The 19,219-nt window shown below is 45.6% G+C and overlaps 1 protein-coding gene across 1 annotated transcript in view; it reads left to right on the forward strand.

The window, feature by feature from the left end:
• The first annotated feature begins 1,067 nt into the window (after positions 1-1,067).
• The window catches only part of LOC138513013 (membrane-spanning 4-domains subfamily A member 4A-like), a 327,001-nt gene continuing 308,849 nt past the window's right edge, over positions 1,068-19,219 (forward strand). Inside the window, exon 1 of the mRNA XM_069627729.1 lies at positions 1,068-1,221. Coding sequence (XP_069483830.1) covers positions 1,075-1,221 — 147 coding nt within the window. The 5' untranslated portion in view covers positions 1,068-1,074. The remainder of the gene's footprint in view (positions 1,222-19,219) is intronic.

A 19,219-nucleotide genomic window follows, 5' to 3' on the forward strand; every position in this document is an offset into this window, starting at 1 on the left:
ATTCTCTGACAATTCATGTATACTAAAACTAAGTTCAGACTGGCATCCCTAGTGTCAGTAATGGATCTGTGATGATTTGTGTAAGCCCATTAAGTCTCTCATTACATTGTTTCATTCTGAAAATATTTAATCTGCTACAGTTATTTTGCATTGGTTCTTCATTGCTCATTGTATCATAATGTGTGCAATGAGGTCTCCCGTCGCTCAGTCCACTTCTGCCCCTTCTCCAGGCATCCTTTGTTTCAGGAGGATAGCTCAGGGGCAACATGCTTGCCTTGGAAGCAAGACGACACAGAGCACCACAACCCGGGTCCATGCTTAGAAATCTCTGGGTTTTAAGCACGTTATAAATAACATATCATATCATCCCTATTGTTGAGGTTTGCACGTTAGATATGCAATCCACACTGTTGATCGAGAACGCTGGAACATTTATCAACTTACCTCTTTTTCATTTTTTGTTAAGTTTGTGAAGGCACTCGCTAGTCAGTACCACTGGTTGGTCCAGGTCCTCATCCCAGTGAGGGTCCTTGGAGTAATTTAAGCCCCTTCCAAAACATGTTACGCTACACTTGTGTCTTCTGCTTTTTATTTTTCCTAAGAAAGGCTCTCATCCCTAATGTCTGCAGTCATACTACACTTTGATATCACCCAGCAAATGGTTTGTTACTGACAGATGTTTTCACCCATGAGGTCTGTGAACATACCACACTAAGGTGAAGAAGTGTAAATGTTTTTCTATTGATGTTGTCCAATCTGAGTTCTCTGAGTATGCTACACGGGCAGTCTGTGGGCGTACTGCACTACATTTTTGTAGTGTAAAGAGTTTCTTACTGAAAGATGGTCTCACATCTGATGTTTGCAGTCGTCCTACATTAGGCCTTCATCGCAGTAACTGCTTCTTGCTTCGCCAAGTTCCTTACTATGTAAAGACTGTATCAGTGTCTAGTAATTGAAATTAGGCCTTCTATAGAACTTTTTTTTATTTACCCATATTGCTACTGTAATACCTCCATCAGTTGTGAAATGCATTTCACCAAACTCTCCAATTTCCTTTACAGCTGCTTATTCACCATGGCAACACCAGTAGGTAATGGGATGTATGTGGTGACCCAGTACATCCCTGCTGTTACTGTCAACTCTATCCAGCAGAGGACAGGCTTCTGCCAAACTCCATATTTTCTAAAGCGGTTCATTGAAGGAGAACCAAAGACACTTGGGGTAAGTGTTTCGACTTGCAAAACATGGGTCTCTACTTCTAATACAATGATGTGTGGAAATCAAACCATTGTGGAAATGTATTTGCAGGTTTGCATTCCGCGCCGAACCCATGAAAAGCGCACCAATCCATGTCTAGCAGCCGTGAACAAATTCAACACGTCTTCAACTAAAACTACACCACACCAATGGCACAATTCATCAGTGGGAGAAAACTAGAACACGAGAGGCATATAGCTCAGTACAAAACTGCAGAGTTATAGGGTGAATATAAAACAATTGGATTATCCTAATGTATACTGCTCTAAATAGGACATCATTTTATGAGTCCAGGTTTACGTAAGCTTTCACAGTCACACACTGTCACAGGGAGTTTTAAGTCCCCCATAGCACTTCTTTAGAGCTCTAATAATTGAATAGCTTCCTGGGGTTAATGTGTGGCAAAGTCTCACCAGTAGACACGCCTTCTGTGCAGTTGACTGGCTTTTTCCCGCCTGTCCTAAGCCAATTTTCAGGCTGCAGCTATTCTTCAGGACCACAAGGCAAGGGTGTCTTAGCACAACAGGAACCCACTGCAGACTCAGCTCAAGCAATAGCGAGTCTAAGGTTTCACCTTCCTAAGTGTCTTGGTTTTTCACCCACAGAAGGTTTATTATGGTATAACTGCCTCTCTCTCTAACCGAAACCTGGAATATTGGCACCAGAGGGCAATGAGCAAGTTCATTTCCCTGCAGGACACAAAACAGAATCACCTCTGTCCGCATCTGCCTCTTTCTCTCATCCCTCTTGCAACAATCTGACACTCTTTTCCTCTAATCACCTTTTGATCTTGCCCTATTTTGCCTCCTCCTCTCTCTGTTACTTATCCTTCTCCAACCTGTCCCTTGCTGCTCTCTCATTTTTGAAACATCATCCTAGCTACCATAACACTGTGTCACCTCTGCCTCTTTTTGTACCAGTAAGGTAGCACTGATTTTTCCCTGGTGTCTGGGATTAGTGTGCATGTTCCCTTATTAATCTGGGGTCTTATGTTTGTCCTGGTCTCAGAGTCTATGCTCCTGCTAGGGCGCCATGGGCTGAAAGCATTAATGTGCTCCCTTGGGATCAGGTGGCACTGCCATGGAGGCCACATGATAATGCCAAGGCCCTTCAGCACTCTCCTGCATCAGCTTTTGGCTCCATGAGAGCTCCTTCTATGGTCCATGCTTCACAGATAGGGGGTCTGTTGTCCTGTTCGGTGTATACGCAGTCCCATCTTTGTGCTCCTGGGCCATTTGTGTCTTACCTATAATATCACTGTAGGTTTGACCGTATCTTGTGGGCTCAGTTTATGAAACGCAAATCCGCCTCATGCTTTTTATTACTTGGTTCCTCCTCACATGGCCTTGTCACGTGGCCCTTATTATTGGAGTGATTCTGCTGAGAAGGTTTGTGAGGGTAGAGACTTTGTGGGCTCCCCTAAAAGTTGCCTCATAGGGTTATTTTGCCTAGAAACAGCTCATACTGGCCTCAGAGTCTCTTGAACCCCCTCTCCATGCCTAACACATGCCACATTGTCAACATTGGTTGTATGTGAAATGTTTTAAAAGAAATGGGGGCATTGCATTAAGTGTGGGGAATGGATCCTGTTAAATACCCTTTTCTTCATTTTGGGGAGTGTGTTTTCAGTGTTTGGAGGACTGCGACCTGATCAAGAGTCTTTTTACAATTTTTAATTCTACAGCAGCCGACATACCTGTTAAAACCTCATAGCCCGACGCAGAATGTTGTGGAGTGTGGGGAGTTTGCTTTCAGTGTTTGGAGGACTGCGACCCAGGGTTGGACTGGCCGTATCGGTCCATCCGTCACTGGCCAATGACCTTTGGGACATGGGGGCCAGTATTTTCCTGACGGGCCATTTATTTTTATTATGGGGCTTTTTTTTATTATCATTATGTATTATTCCCATGAAATACTACAATTATTTGGCATGACATATAAACAGGGTCGGATAGACCCATCAGCCCATGGCTGGGACGAAATCATTTGGAGGCAGGCATCGGGCAAGGGGCTAGTTTGAAGCCCATGCCTGGACCGGTCACGCGCTGGCTCAGGGCTGCCTGCAGGCCCTGCCTACTCTGATCTGCTCTGCATGATCAGGCCCTGCAGGCAGTGAGTCGGCACAAGATACCATGGTGCCAACCGCCACTTTGCAAGTGAAGGAAGTGTTACTTTTTTACAATACACTGGGAGCAGGTCGGGCCGAGGTCAGCCCGGCCTGCTCCCAGTATTTTGTAAAAAAGAAACACATCCTTCAACTGCTCGCAACTGCGTGCCTCACCGCCTATAATAATAACCCCTCTCACTGCACAGCCTGTGTCACTGTCAAGTCCCTTCAGTGTAAACCCCCCTCCATTTCTCTGTGGTTCATAGGATGAATCCCCCTCGCACTTCTACCCCGCCAACTTCCACGCCGCCGCCTCTGTTCCCCTTCCCTGCTCTAAATTTCTGTTCACAATCACGAAAAGGGGAAGTGAAAGCGAGACTGTGCGTATTGTCTCTGTTTTCCCTTCCGTTCTAAATTGAGTTTTACTAGACTGGGGTTCTCTGTTTCCGAGCAGAGAGCAGACCTCTGACGTTGACCGTGGGGGTATGTGAGTGCAGGAGGTCTAAGGGTTTATCCCCGTTAGAGCCCTCCTTCTGTGACAGGTAAGGGGCAGCGCAGTGTGGGAGGTAGTGGCCTAAGCACGTGTGTATGCGTGTGTTGTTGTGGGAGGGGCAGGACCATAGAGCCATACATTGGGGAAGGATTGTTTCTAACATACATTCAAACAAAAAATCTAACAGCAGGGAACAAGACGAAAAATCATATTTTCAAGTCCTGTTTCTGCTGCTTTCACATCCAATGCATGTTACCGTCTCATTCAATTGGAGGTTGTTTTCCTAATAGGAATCAGAAGGCCGATTGCAGGTTTGGATTGAGGGGCACTGGCAGTGCTGTGTGTAGTCTTTGTCCTAGAATGGATGTATAGAAGCAAACATGAAATATGTACCATTCCATACAGAAGTTGTAATTCTATTGCAAGTGTTTACATATGTGCAAACATTAAATATTCCATTCAGGAGATGCTAGTCCGCTCGGTTTTAACTTTGCATTTGTGGACTTGTAGACAGGCGCCCTCCCTCCTTACAAATCCCAGAATAAGGTTGAAACAAGACCAGGCTAGTATCGACCACATGTAATGGATAATGTTGGCATGCATGTTTTTACTTTGCAATTTGGAACCTGTAGTCGCCCTAAAATCAAGGACTGCGAATAACAGAATGCAAAGAGAAGACAAAAGTGGACTGGTGTATTATATACCGGGAGTGGAATAGAGCCTGATGACATATGTGCTAAAGGTCAGGTTTGAGGTGCACTGACAGGTGATTGTGTGGTCCGGGTCCCAGTACTGGATTAGTGGGGGTGCTGTAGCCTGCGGATCACAGCAGAGGTGTATTCACACAGCTCTGTGCAGGTCCTAGTATTGGAATAGCAGGACGTAATGCCAGGCAGCATTGAGGTGCATTGGCAGCGTTTTGTGTTGCGCTTATTCACATACATATTAGCTGTGTCATTGTTCTGAGGACTGTGTGTAATTTTCAGTGCTGAAATAGCATAGGTTCAGTTCAGGAGTGCGGTGCATTTCAGAAGCTGTACATGGGCCCTCGTGATAGTGCTCTAAGTCAGAATGTAGGGCATTGGCAGAAATTTGTGTGGGTACCAATACTGATTTACATTGATTTTATGAGCACTCATATTCACACCACAAAAATCTATACAACGTGCCAGGCCTACCTCCACTGCACTGCTTTCTGTTGGATATTGTTGAAAATGATTGCATTTAATAACTGTTCTTAAGCGATAGTGCTTAATGCTGTTGTCAGAAGGGCAACGCATAAATAGGCTTACAGCCGCTTATTTTGATCCAGGCGGAGGGGTACTTTATGAATCGAGGGACTTTCGTGCCTTTTCAGCACGGAGCTGGGTGCAGTGGAAAAGTATGCATCTGTCTCCACCCAAATCCTCTGTGCAGCAAATGCGCATGCATTTCAGCCTTCATGGATTTTATTGCGAGTGGTGATGCTCGAGTCGCAACTAAATACCCACTTCTTTGTTTTTTGCACATGAAAAAAGAGGCATATTCCGTAAGGAAGTTCATCAATGCCACCTGCTATTCACATTTCTAGCAAGCGACATTTATTGTTTGTTTTGTTATTGGATGCAGATACCATATGGAAACCGGGGCCATTTCCGTGTGTATAGTTACAACTGTTGTGTTCTGGATGTGTGGTGACACAGGCCAGCAATTGGGGGTTGGGTTGCCCTTTTCTACAGATCCATTGTTAAGCAGGACAATGACATTGCTCCTGAAGTCTCAATCCACCACTCCATCTCTCTTATCAGTGCAACCAATCGTGTATAGATTAGTCTTGGGTTAATTCTGCCTGTTGGTGCCTCAGAATATCAAGACCGTTGCTCATTTTACTATAGCCGATATGATAGCTCAGTGGGTTGAGCGCTCGCTGCTGCAAAGAGTGTGTGATCTGCAGGTTGCAGGTTCGAATCATCTCAGCTTTTCATCCTTCTGAGGTTGATAAATGAGTACCAACACAGGTTCAGTGATATTGTATGCATATTTGTTCTATAAAAAAGAGCGTAAGTTATATACAATAACAACATATTATCGTTTGGCCTTGGACATCTGCTTGCTTTCATTTGACAATATGGATCTATACACACTGATGTTAATGATACATATGGTGATCCATTCTTGTATGAAATGTATATCACATTAGTGAAATCATAGCCATATTTTTCGTAGTGTACTTGGGAACAATGCTATTTGATGCCACTTCCTGTTTTGTCAAGGGGTGAAAGGTCGTGTTCATGCCACTCCTGCACCTAGGAGCTGTGGACCCTGTCACAGAACTGTATGCAACGTTATGTTATTTTATGAGTTGTGTTGTAATGTAACAGATACACAAACCCTCCATAAGTAGCATTTTCTGTAAAGTCGTGAATTGATGCGATTCACGGTCAGATGATGGTTTGAGGGCCACTTTTTTAAAGGCGCCGGGTGGGACACTTTTTTGAAGCGAGGAGTGGGACACTTTTTTGACGTGAGGGGTGGCCACTTTTTTTGGATGTCCGGGCCTATTTCTTGTCCCAGTCCGACCCTGCTGCGACCTGACCAATAGTCTTTTTAATCGTTTTACTTCTACAGCACCCAACGTATGTGTTAAACTTTATAGCCCAATGCAGAGCATTGCGTAGTGTGGGGAGTGTGTTTTCAGTTACCCCAGTGAGCTCCGTGAGCTCCAGACTTTGCAGGACGCCGCCCCTGTCCCTCCCCTCACGAGGAAAGAGTGAGCTCACACGGGAGAAAGCAGTAAGAAGTACAGATCTATTACTGACTGAGGGGTTGGCTGTAAGGAGGGAAAGCAGTCAGTTCAAGACATCTGTGAGCCAGCGCATCATGCCAGGTAAAGTGCCTTGCAAAACAAAGGACTTACAATTTATGTAAAAGTAAAAGTAAGCCTTATGGCAAGCCAAACCGGTACAAAAGTACTGCCTCTGCTGATCCCCAGTAAGATCTGCGCAACTGTGATCAGGTCCAAGTGCAGCATGGCCAGGATGCGGTGGAAGGGACTCCTGGCCTGTGCGCAGGTCAAATAACTAGTTCAAATGTAAAAGTGCAAAAGTGATATGAACAACTACATAGCTAGCGGTTATTGAGACTAAGATGAACAAGTAAATGGGTGTGTTATCAATGGGTGCTACCTTGAACACCTCTTTTGGAGATGTAGATAATAACTCCCTGCTGCAATTGTGTTACCTTATGGGGCAACAGTGGACGACCCTCTGCGGCTACTGGATTTTTGCCTTCGGACATCCAGTCTGCAAATGGCACAGTTATTCCAGATGCCCCATGTTAAGATGGATTTGTGAACTCTGACCTGGTGGGCAGAGGTTCAGAAGACCAGCCTAGTTTCTTGGAACAGGATAACCTTCGGGACAAGCCAGACCAATCAAGGTAGCATTTGCGGCGGTCAAGACTAGGTCTCAGGAGGGGAGAGGGTGACTGAAAGACAACAATGAGCACAAACAGTAAAGGACACTACAAATCACTCCCAGACAGGTATTTATATATATATATATATATATATATATATATATCAAAAATACATATACATTTATTCAAGGCCTTTGAAATCAAACACAAAGCAAATATCAACAGTAATACTCAAACCAATACAACACTACTATGAAACATACATACAGTTACCAAGTGGCCTAAAGGAATAGTGCACTGCATGGGTCCACAACCTATGAGAAAACGGAGCAAACAGTGCAAATAGACTTTAGGCAGTTCTTCATCGATCAATCCCTAAGTAAGAGGCGGTCCAGACCCTAAAAAGAGTGGAGCCTAGTGCTCAAAGGTACTTTCGGCTGCTGGTGCACGTGATGGTGCGGTGGAGCGAAAACAGTGTCTCTTCCAGAGGCTGTAGCAACTCAGGAAGTTGGGTGAGGTGATGAAGAACAGGTTCCCACTATTCAAGGAGGGTCTCCCCAAAAGGGCAGAACACGTTCCAGGAGTTGGGAATGGGACAATAGTACAGGCTACCTGTGGAAAGGTGAGTGGCCCTCAAGGGACACGTATGCATAAAAATGGATGGATGCACTAGGGGCCACCGGTAAATGTTGCAACTACTCACCAACTCCCGGTGCACTCCGGACCAAACTTCGGCAGTTGATTCCACTTCAGATGCATGTTCAAATGCAGCAATTGAGCGGCTCTACAGCTTTCAGTGCCTGAGTTACAGCTAAGATTCCATGAAAGGTCAGTGGCGATTTCTCTGCTCCTGAATACAGGATCCAGACTGCAGTAGGATTCAGGGCACAGAGGGGCACAGCAGCAATGCACCTGCGAAGTTCATCATCACGGCTGGGCAACACAGTGACCGCGTGCCCTCGGGTTCGGGTGTACTCACCTAATTCTAGACCTAAGGGGTCCATGTTTATGAAATCCGGCAGGAGAGTGCCTTGGACCCAGTGCTTACAATCTACCAAGTTTCAGGAACACTTCCAAAGAGGCACACTTGCAGGCTAAGATTAAGGTGCCGTAAATAGTTGTTCCCACTATTCAAATGGGTCGAAACACCTTCGCAGACCTTCTAGTTCGATCAGATGCAGAGGGGTTCTGCGGGACAACAGCGGGCTCAGGGTGCCAAACCTTCCAGTAGGTCACCAGGGTTCCTCGACTCGGCTTCTTAGTTTCGGGATACTTGTATCCTATCATAGGTTCAGTGAGAACTCAAGAGATCAACCTGGTCTGGGTGTTTGAAGCCTTCTCTTATCCAGAATATTCTTTGCGCCAAAATGAATAGGACCCATGGGAGATCTGCTCACATACAGGCCCACCAGATGTGGACCAATCACGGACCACAGTGGTCCCAGTCATTCCCTGGCACACCAGACTCTCTGGCACCCAGGATGTGAATTGGAACTAAACAGTCCAGCCTGAATCCTGGAGGCACACACACAAGGCATGCAGAAGCCCGTGAAAACTTGGCGTTTTTCGTAGGAGAATGGATGACCAAATAAGGACTGACCCAGGTCTGCTCGACCTGGGGAAGGCAAAAGGGCAAGATGGCCAAAAAACTGGACAAGGAACGTCGTGGCATGGCAATTTTGGAGCCAGGCCAACTTCCTGTGCCAACTGCGGTAAATGCAGTCTGCATGTCAAGAAAGGGTTAAAGATATATAAAAGCTGCCACCAGCCCTGTCCAAGGCACATCTGCCCTTCTTCCAAAAAATCCTTTGAGGGAGTCTAGGCCCTTTGGAAATGAAAGGAAGACCCAAGTGCACTGTACTTTAAGGTACTCTGTGCACTTGCAACATGTTGCAAAGAAATTGCAACATTGGAAAGGACTAAGGGAAACAAGGTCTGCCATTACTGACTGTCTTTAAGGGCATGTCAGTTTCCCCATAACAAAGTGATCGAAAGCTCAACAGAGTGCAGCAGAAGGCTCTGCTCCACTGGTAAAAGTCAGTGTAGGCTTGTCAGACAACAGCAAATATTTGGTGGGGTTTACAAACATGGGAAACTTTCCAAACTCTCGCCCTTCCCATTCCAAGGACAGGGGGAATTAATCCACCCCTGGATGAGTCTCATGTTCAGGTCGGTTAAATATTCTGGGCAACCCATCAGCATTGCTATGTTGGAGATTTTGCTTATGCTCAATAGTGAAATCAAAACTTTGCAGGCTAATGGACCATCTGAGCAACTTATAATTCTCTCCCTTCATGTTCATTAGCCACTTTAAGGGTTTATGGTCAAGTTGCACTGTGAAGTGGGTCCCATAAAGGTAGGGCCTCAGCTTCATTAGGGCCCACACAACAGATAAACATTCTTTCACTACTTTGGACCACCTGAGCTCTCTGTCCTTAAGGTGGTGAGTAATTAATCCATTAGGGTGTTCCTTACCCTTCTCATCGACTTGTGATAGAACAGCTCCTATCTCAGTGTTAGGGGCAACTGTCTGCACAATAAAAGGTATTTGGTAATCAGGGGTCCAAGACCAAGATACATTCTATGGTTTCTTTGGAGTTGTGAGAGAAGTCAGAGGAGCGGCTACAGTGCCATAGTCTGCTATAATATTTCTGTAGTACGCTGTGAGTCCTAAAAGGGATCTAACCTTGGTCTGTATGTGGGGGTAGGCCAGTCTTGTACTGCTTGCACTTTACTGGGAAGAGGCTGTATCCTCCCTCCACCTACTTCATGTGCAAGGTAGACCACTGAACATTGTCCAATTTGGCACTTACTGACCTTTATGGTCAAGTGAGCCTTTTGAAGAGCCTTCAACACTATTCGGAGGTGTTTCACTTGATCCTCCCAGGTGGTACTGAAAACTGCGATTTCATCCAGATATGCTAGACAGAATTCATCCAACCCATTAAGGGCATGATTCACAAGCCTCTGAAAAGTGGCGGGTACATTCTTCAACCCAAAAGGAATTACCCTGATCTGGTAAAGTCCCTCTTGAGTTGAGAATTCTGTCTTCTCCTTGGCATTTTCTGCAAGGGCTATTTGCCAATAGCCCGCAGTGAGGGCAAATGTGCTAAGGTATATGGAAGCAACCAAAGCATCCACTAGCGCTTCAATTCTAGGCAAGGGGTGGGAATCTGTCTTGGTGACAGTATTCAGAGCCCTGTAATCCACACGGAACCTCAGCTCAGAGGAACCTGCTTTTGGAACCAAAACCACAGGACTGGACCAAGGACTACGGGAGGGTTCAATCACCCCAAGATCTAATATATTGTTGACCTCTGTCTTGATGTAAAACCTTACTTTGTCTGCCATTCTGTATCCCCCTACTTTTAGTAGGTACACTATCTCCTGTGTCAATGCCATGTTTGCACCAAGGTGTCAAACCAGGAGCTAGGCAAAGTTAGGGGGAGAATTGCCTCAGTAAACTTCTCACCTCAGTCTGTTGAACAGAAGTCAGACGAGGGACCACTTTGACACCCACAATGGCGTTATCTGAAGGGCTGCTCTGGAACAGATCAGGGAGAGATTCTGACTCCTCCTCCTCTACATCTGAAGCCAACAGCAGTGCAGCTATTTCAACTCTTGGGATGAAAGCCTTCAACCTATTTACATGGAACACTGTTGGAGCTTGACCAGCTCTTCCAAGGTCCACTAAACAGTTAACCTCACACAGTGGCTCCACCACTGTGTAAGGGCCTGACCATTTGTCCTGCAAAGCTCTAGGCATTATAGGATTCATGATCTGGACTTGCTGGCCTGGTGGAAAGTTTATCAGGGAAGCTTGCCCAGCTTTCAACTTGTCACTAGCCTGACCCATCAGGAGTACCATTCTTTTTCTGAGCCCCAGCACATAGTCCACTACATTGGTAGTGATAGGGGGAGTAGGCATTTCCCACCCCTCATTGACTGTAGCCAAGGGTCCCCTCACAGGGTGATGAAAAAGATGCCTCAAGAGGCTGAAGCCAACATCCTCCTGAGGTACTTCTGTAGGCAAACAGTAAGCATGGTAATACGAGGTCCCATTTTCTCCTTGCTTTTAAGGGTTCTGTTAAACCACTCAACTAGACCATTGTGTCATGATGCCTACCCCCGGAGCACCAGGCCAGGCCCAGCACCCCCGGGAGCAGGCATCACACCCCCGGGTAAAAGCCCAGCGGCCCTTTATAGGGGCTCTTGGGACTCTGTCCTGGCGCCGTTGGCGCCAGGCTCATGTTGTACATCAGTCCTGGCGCCATAAGCGCCAGGCTCATAAGGGGAAGTGTTTGGTGCACTTACCTGAAGCAGACCATGCTGCACACTCACCTGATGCAGACCATGCTGCATGAAGAACCAAGCCAAATGAGGCTTAGGAGGAACTATTTTTCTGATGGAACTATTTTGTTACTTGGGTGGGGCTGTGGAAGAATACTCACCTGGAACTTCTTCCAAAGCTATTTAAGCCACGCCCGGACAGCCACACGTGCTTCGCGTTGTTCTGCATCCCAGCAGCTGAACGCTCACCCTGTCTGCTCCTGCACCTTGACTCCAGCCACGCCCGCCTCGAACCTGGAACATCTGTAAGGGAATAAGAGAAGAGAAAGGTGAAAACCAAGAACCTATTCAACCTTCTTACCTGCATCCGGAATCTTCACGCCAGCATTCCTGAAGGAAGACTTCCATTTAAAAGCACTGCGTTGCTCGCTGCAGCGCCGCGCTTCATTCACCTGTTCCCGAGACGCCGCCCGGCTCCATCGCGGCTCTCAGCACAGGTCGCCACATCTCTGCACCTAGGGGAGAGAAGAAGAGACAAAAGGTGAGCAAGGGAACACAAGAGGAAAGCCGAATTTTCAGCCATATTACTTACCGGCTTTTCTTGGTGAACCATTCCACATCTCGGGTCGGCGCTGCATCTTTGGCAGGTACCGCACCCCGGCCCCTAAGGGGAAAGGACATTTTCAGCCATATTACTTACCGGCTTTTCTTGGTGAATCATTCCACATCTCGGGTCGGCGCAGCATCTTTGGCAGGTACCGCACCCCGGCCCCTATGGGGAAAGGACAAAAGACATTATTGGGGAATTAAAAAGACATTTAGAGGGGTCGCCCTCATCACTAACTCACCTGATTTTACCACCGGCAATTTAACCCCTCAACGCATCGCCTTTGTTCTGCACCTGAAATAAAGGACAGAAAAGACAACATAAAAGGAGGCTCACACTTGAACTTTTGCATCTTCATACTTACGGCGTATTGCTCAGAAAAGTCAAGTGGATGTGCCAGCGCCATTCTGAAAACCAGTGAAGTAACTGGACGAACGCGCGCCCCTGCACCAGAAGCAGGATGGAGAGTTCATCCTTGCAAACCATAAGGTGAGCCTAAACCGGGGGTTATGGAGGAATCAGAGAAGAACGAAGGGAGGAAGGGGGGAGCAAGCACACTATTCGGCAGACAGTTAATCCCCTTTCTCATCCGCAGGAGGATAATCCTACGGGACCGACAAGCAAGATTTGGGGGTCCTGTTCAATCGATGGTCCGAATTCTGCGCATCACGCTTGAAGAGGCCACAGCAACCCAGACCAGACCAGCGCCTCCGTGGGAGCCAGGTGAGCGTTACACATTGGTTTGTGGGTGGTATGCAGATGAAAAAGTATAGGTAACTCCACATTCCTTCCACATGGCCTGCATATACGTTGACATAAAGTTGCTGCCCCTATCAGACATAACATCTTTAGGGACACCAACCCTAGTAAATATGCAAAGTAAAGCTATTGCAACTGACTTGGCAGTCACAGTCTTCAATGGGATGGCCTCAGGATACCTGGTGGCATGGTCGGCCAGTGCAAATATAAATCTATTGCCTGAGGATGTTTTGGGGGTCAAGGGGACCAACTATGTCAATCCCTATTCTCTCAAATGGTACCCCTACAACTGGGAGTGGTTCCAAATGAGCTTGGATTGTTGGGCACTTTTCCCAGATAATTGGCATGTGGCACCACCATCTTGGGTCAGCAGAAGTACATGGATAACATTTGCTTGGTTCTCTTGATGCCAATGTGACCAGCAAGGGGGACTTCATGTGCTGCAAAAGGAACAGTCTTACAGCAAGGGGAACTACCAACCTCCTATGGTGTCCTTCTGTAGACTCTGTCGGTTCACTGCAGTGGAGCCCACCTTCCCAATAAATCCTGTGCTTCCTGGGAGGTTCATCCTAAAGCTGGGAGCAAGCCTGCCTCCTTAGGCCTTCCAAAGATTGGCACTCAAATTGGCCCTTACTGAACTCAACCCTATCAGGACCACCTTCCACCAACAAACTCTGGAGTTCAGGATGGTCGTGTGGATTGAGAATTTCAGGCAACACCTCCTCCTTGTCAGGTTCAGGTGTTTGACCAACTACTTCCATTTCAGTGGTAGGTGAGTAGGGGGGGATATTCTCTTTCCGTTGTCTGTCTTTCTTGACTCCTTTAAGCTTGGGTTTCCCCTTTGGCTTGGCCTTGTCATTGCACTTGGCCAGTGCAGACTGTGTCTGCGACCTTGTGCATGGTCTCTCTGCTGTGTCACCTACAAGACCCAAGTCTCTGAGATCATTCCCCAGCATGACCTTGCGTGGGACTCGCCCCTGAATGCTCACTGGAATCCTGACCATAGTGCCATTGATAGATTGATTGATAGGGGTTACTGCGAACTTGAGAGGGGGACATCAGCCAACTTAGTGGCCATCAAAGGAGCTCTGGCAAGTTCCTCTGTGTCTACCAAGGTAGAATCCACTAATGTTCTGCTGGCCCCACTATCCCCAAGTACAGGAGTGTCTACTCCATTGATCAGCACACTGTCCTTAAAGCAGTGTGTGGCGTTATCTGGAATGCTAGCATAAGCCTCTCAGACTTTAGGCTCCTATAACCCATGGAAACTAAGATCACCTCAGATTCTATCCCACTGGGGAAGTACACTGAGGAGAAGGATACCCCAGTGATCTCTTCCCCCTCATAGGAGGGGAAGGCCAGACTCACAGAGTGGACCCCCAAAGTTTTGACCTTACATCTGGGACTCCCTTCACATGGTCATTTGCTCCACAGGCCACACAAGATCCACTAGATCTTGGGACCTAGGGATGCTTATTATAACCAGAGTTCTGCTTGGAAGGATAACTTCCACTACCCTGTACATTCTCTTGGGACTTACCCTTGAATTTCTTTTTGTGGCCCTTTTGGGAGGAGGTTTTATCAGATCCCCCACCCTATTTATCTTTGGACTTTTTCTCCTCCTCATGTTTTCCAGGATGCGTCTTGTCCTTATGGGACACTCTATGTGACACCCGCAAATCTGCTGCTATGGCCAGTTTCTTACGATCTATCTCCTTTGAATCTGCCAAGTGCTGCTTAAGCACAGGGGAACAAGATGCATAAATATGTTCAAGCATGACAAGACATATCATATCCTAAAAGGTGGATACCTTATAGCCTTCAACCCAGCCAGTCAAGTTCTTCAAGGGATCAGTAAGATATGACACCCAAGTGTTACCTTCTTTCTATTTGTACTCTCTAAACCTCTTAAAGTACTGGGCAAGAGTCTTCCCAAACTCTAAGATTAGAGTCTGCTTCAATTTTGCAAAGTCTACCCTTTCAGATTTTGACATCTCCTTAATAGCACTACAGCCAGAAGGGGGTAGTCTGCTGAGTAACCATTAAATCTTGTCAGCATTCACAACCTCTCGGACTTCACATACATACTCAAATGTATTCAACCAGTCCATAATGTCATTCTTCTCATCAAATACACTGAGCAGATCTTTAGGAAACCTTGGATGAGAGGAGGACCCAGACCCATGTCCAGATGCCTTGGAGCCATTTGAAACCTGAAGCTTGGCCAGTTCCAACTGGTGATCCCTGTCCTTCTGTTTTTCTGCCTGCTCTATCTTCAGCTCAGCCATGTTAAATTCACCCTCCTTCTGCCTAAACAGCAGTTATTCTTTCTTGGATTCAAGCATGGCCTCAGCACTTTGCACACCCCCCATTGGGGAAACACCTCTTGTTTGAGGATTTTAGCTGCCAATTTGGCGTCTGCTTGGGTACAAGGACCTGTTTCTATAAAGCATGAAAAAATACACATCACCACAATCATGTATTGGTGTGCATTACAATTTTTGAGCATATCAATGTAGTCAATGTGCAAATGCCATAAAGGCCCTTTTGGGCGGGGTATTCCTTCCCTCACAATTCTCAAGGTATGTCCAGCAGTATATTGCTGGCACATGGCAAGATTGATCATAAAGTTCACAACGTTCTCATGCAGGTTTGGGACAAACCAGAATTCTGAAATATCTGCTGCAATACACTCTCTGGTTGTGTGTGCTGGATAGTGCAGTTGCTATAGTACTAATATAAGCAGCACCAGTGGCACCACAAGCTTTCCAATGCTATCCTGTGTCCACAATAATTATGTGGGGAATAATGAGCATCTCCTCTTTATCCATGGATCCTGCCCTGTCTGTGGTGGGCATCTCTGTAACACTATTAATTGTGTTATTTTATTTATTGAGTACTTATAATGTTAAGCCTGGTAAGGGTAATGCATTATAGCCCTCTGTTATCTTCATGTTCAGTTTACATTTGTGTGGGGCAATTGTAATTTCTGCTATCTGTAGAAAATATGCTGCCCTTTTTGCTGCTGTGTCTTTTGCATCATTGCTGCAAGAAACCATATATGTGACCCTTGTATGGGCTGCATACTTCACCACGGCAGCCGCTATGGGATATGCCAATGCATCTAGTAATCTTCCTAATAACGGGGCATGCTGTACTGGTGGAAATGCCCTCTTATTACTCGATCTAAGACCCCTCTGCAATATGCCAAAGGTTTGTACCCCAATGATGTTTTTTGCGTGAGGACAGCCCTCATCATGTACTCATTAGGATGGGAGAATACACACAATTCCTCCTTCTAATCTGGTATCCCTAGCATTGAAGCTGTTCTTATTCTTCATTCAGATCCTCAAATACATGTATTATCTTGTCTGTCCACATTATGGGGCTTTTCTCTGTCTGTGCTTCCTTCAGGCCCTTCAAAAGGGGTTGAACATAAGTGCTGTAGTCAAAGTCCCATGCCCAACAGTAATTGCACAGCCCTAGGAATTGCTGTAAGTCTTTCACTATCACTGGATGAGGTGAGTTTGTAATTGCCTCTGATCTGTCAGGTGTCACTCTCTTCCCTTCCTTTGATATTATCTGGCCTAGACATAGCACTTCTTCCTGGCAATATTTTAACTTTCCCTTGCCCACCTTATAACTCTTTGCTGGCAATACTGTTAATAGCGTTAATGAGTCTGCCCTGCACTCTTCCTGTGTGGTGCTGCACACTAACAAACCATCAATGTACTGTATAATTGTTCTGGGTGTCTGTAGGTTTTCCAACTCCATCAGCAGCACTGTGTTAAAAAACAGTGGGACACTCACAGTATCCCTGTGGGAGTCCTGTGTGTTAAAGCAGATCCTGCTGTCACTAAACACCATGAGATATTGAGAATCTCTGTACAATGGAAAGGAAAATAAAGTGCATTTTAAATCAATCTCTGTAAAATGTGTTGAGGTCGGTGAGGGGGATAGTTCATGGGCAATGTGTTTGTCTTGGACGAAAGACAATGCAGTGCAACACAGGTTCCGATCCCTCACTTAGAAACCAATCTCTGTATTAAGCATGTTATAAGAGAACATTTATAATTATAATTATGCTACACAAAATTGTAGCCGGGGTGGGCACAACGTCTGCCTCTACAATATCGTTTAAGGGGCGTACATCTTGTATAAGTCTCCAATACCCTACTTTTTCACTGGGAATGCCACCATGTTTCATGAGATTCAGATGGTACAATAAAACCTTTTCCCAGCAAGGTGTCCATTTTCTCATAAATGCCTTTATCTGCCTCTCTTGACATGGGATACTGTTTGACTTGGGGTAAAATTGCCCCCTCTGTTAATAGTATTCATACTGCTCCATTCTTTTTCAACAGACCTACATCATAAGGACTGCTAGTCTGTAGTATACTTGGTACATTTGCTAATTCTTCTTGCATGAAGGACGGTACTTAGCCAATAACATTATCTGAGGTAGCTTCTCTGTATTTTATTTGCTATTGATATGGAATAGATATTTCAAAAACAACCACATTGTCTGTATCACCATCTTCAAATAGCTTATTATCGGTCATGTCGCTCAGTCACTGTGTTGAAACTAGTGCTATGGCTGTGACCCAGCTAATACCTTCTTCGTCTGTCCAATGTAACAGTAGTATGTCTTCTTCCACTACGACTGCTTCAAAATGTATCGTTATTACTTCTGCCACATCTGAACTTCTGCTCTAAAGAAAAACTCTGTGGGTAGTCGTAGAAGCTTGTTGTTTTCATCAGAGCCATCCTAACAACACTTGTACCCCATAAAGAAATAATTCTGAATTTAGGCGTATCCCTTCAATGCCCTCCATCCATAAAATGCCAGTAAAAACTCTCTTGCATTTGCATATACATGCCTGGCGTGGAGCATCTTATTCCTTCCTTAGTGAAGGAAATTGTAATGTTCAAATTTGCCATCGGATCTCTTCCCAGTATGTTAACCAGTGTTTTCCGAGAGTGCAGCAATGCCGCAGCCATTGTATCTCCCCCCACTGTTTTTGGTAGCTCTTCTGTTAATGGAAACTGTGTCATAGCCCCGGAAAACCCTTTTGTGTCCATCATTATTTGTGAAACCCTCCTTCCCTGAAACAAGAGTGTGTTGCCCCGGTGTCAAACAAGAAAGAAAACATCCTATCTCTAATTTTTGCCCCCACCCAGGGCTCCTCCTCCAGGTTGGGAGTTAATCATACCACTAGACACATCAAGCTTCTCTGTGGGGTTTCCTATTGTGGATAAATGCTTTTACCTGATCCTGTGAAGGGATTCCCTCCCACCACTGTAACACCCCATGTTGTGGATACTTTTGTCTTTGGCAATAAGTTCCTGTCCCACTTTATGGATTGGTGTGTTTGTATTTGTAGTCGATTCAGTGATTACTGTGGCTGTTGTAGATGCTGTGTCTGTGGCACATGCTACTGTGGTGCCTGCTCTCCCACTGAACATCAGAACAGACCAATCCTTTTACAGCTTTAGGCGGAACACTCTCACCTGGCTGCGCTCCAACGACCCCTATGACTAACCTTGCCTCTATTAAACTAACAGATCCTATCTAATCCGATTGTATTTATGTATATATTCCCTAACTGATTTGCCTGCTGACTGTATATATGTAAATCCTCTAATTTGGTTCGCCCAAATGTAATGTTCTTATACTCATATTGCCTTACCCTGTAACTAAGCTTTTAAGTATTCATATTTTCCTGTTCTCTCTCATGCCCTGTTACCTTTGGGTTTGGTGCGCCATACAAATTAATAAACAAACAAACAAACAAACAAACATAGTGTGTGCTGGTTCTAGAAAGTTACAAATGTAAGTAAAGTAAATTTCACTTTACTGCTCTGGGAAAGAGTTGTTTGTCCAGAGAAGGTATTTAAACATTGGGAAATCTAAGAGACTTCCCTGTTTCACTGCACTGAAGGTGCTGTGTGACACGATGTAAAAGATGATGCCTATGGAGTTTGTCAGACTCCACAACCAAAAGAAACACAGTGTACAAAAATCACTTTAAAACACATGAGACAGTGGGAAAACAGTTTCACTTTCTCCAAGTCAGAAATATCAAGTCCTAAAAATCCAGCGAAGTTGCTGAGGGTCTCTAAGGTAGAGGGAATTGGCACATTTCTGAGAATTCTACCTAACACCCGTCCCCCCCAGACTGAGGGACAGGAGGATTTAATACACCCCTGGATGAATCTCCTTACTCCAGTCAGTCATACTTTCTGGAGAGACCATCAGCATTTTGGTGATTACGTCCTGACCTGTGTTCAATGGTAAAATCAAACCCCT

Source organism: Ambystoma mexicanum, chromosome 12, assembly GCF_040938575.1.
Source record: "Ambystoma mexicanum isolate Mex_15411 chromosome 12, UKY_AmexF1_1, whole genome shotgun sequence".
Classification (NCBI taxonomy): domain Eukaryota; kingdom Metazoa; phylum Chordata; class Amphibia; order Caudata; family Ambystomatidae; genus Ambystoma; species Ambystoma mexicanum.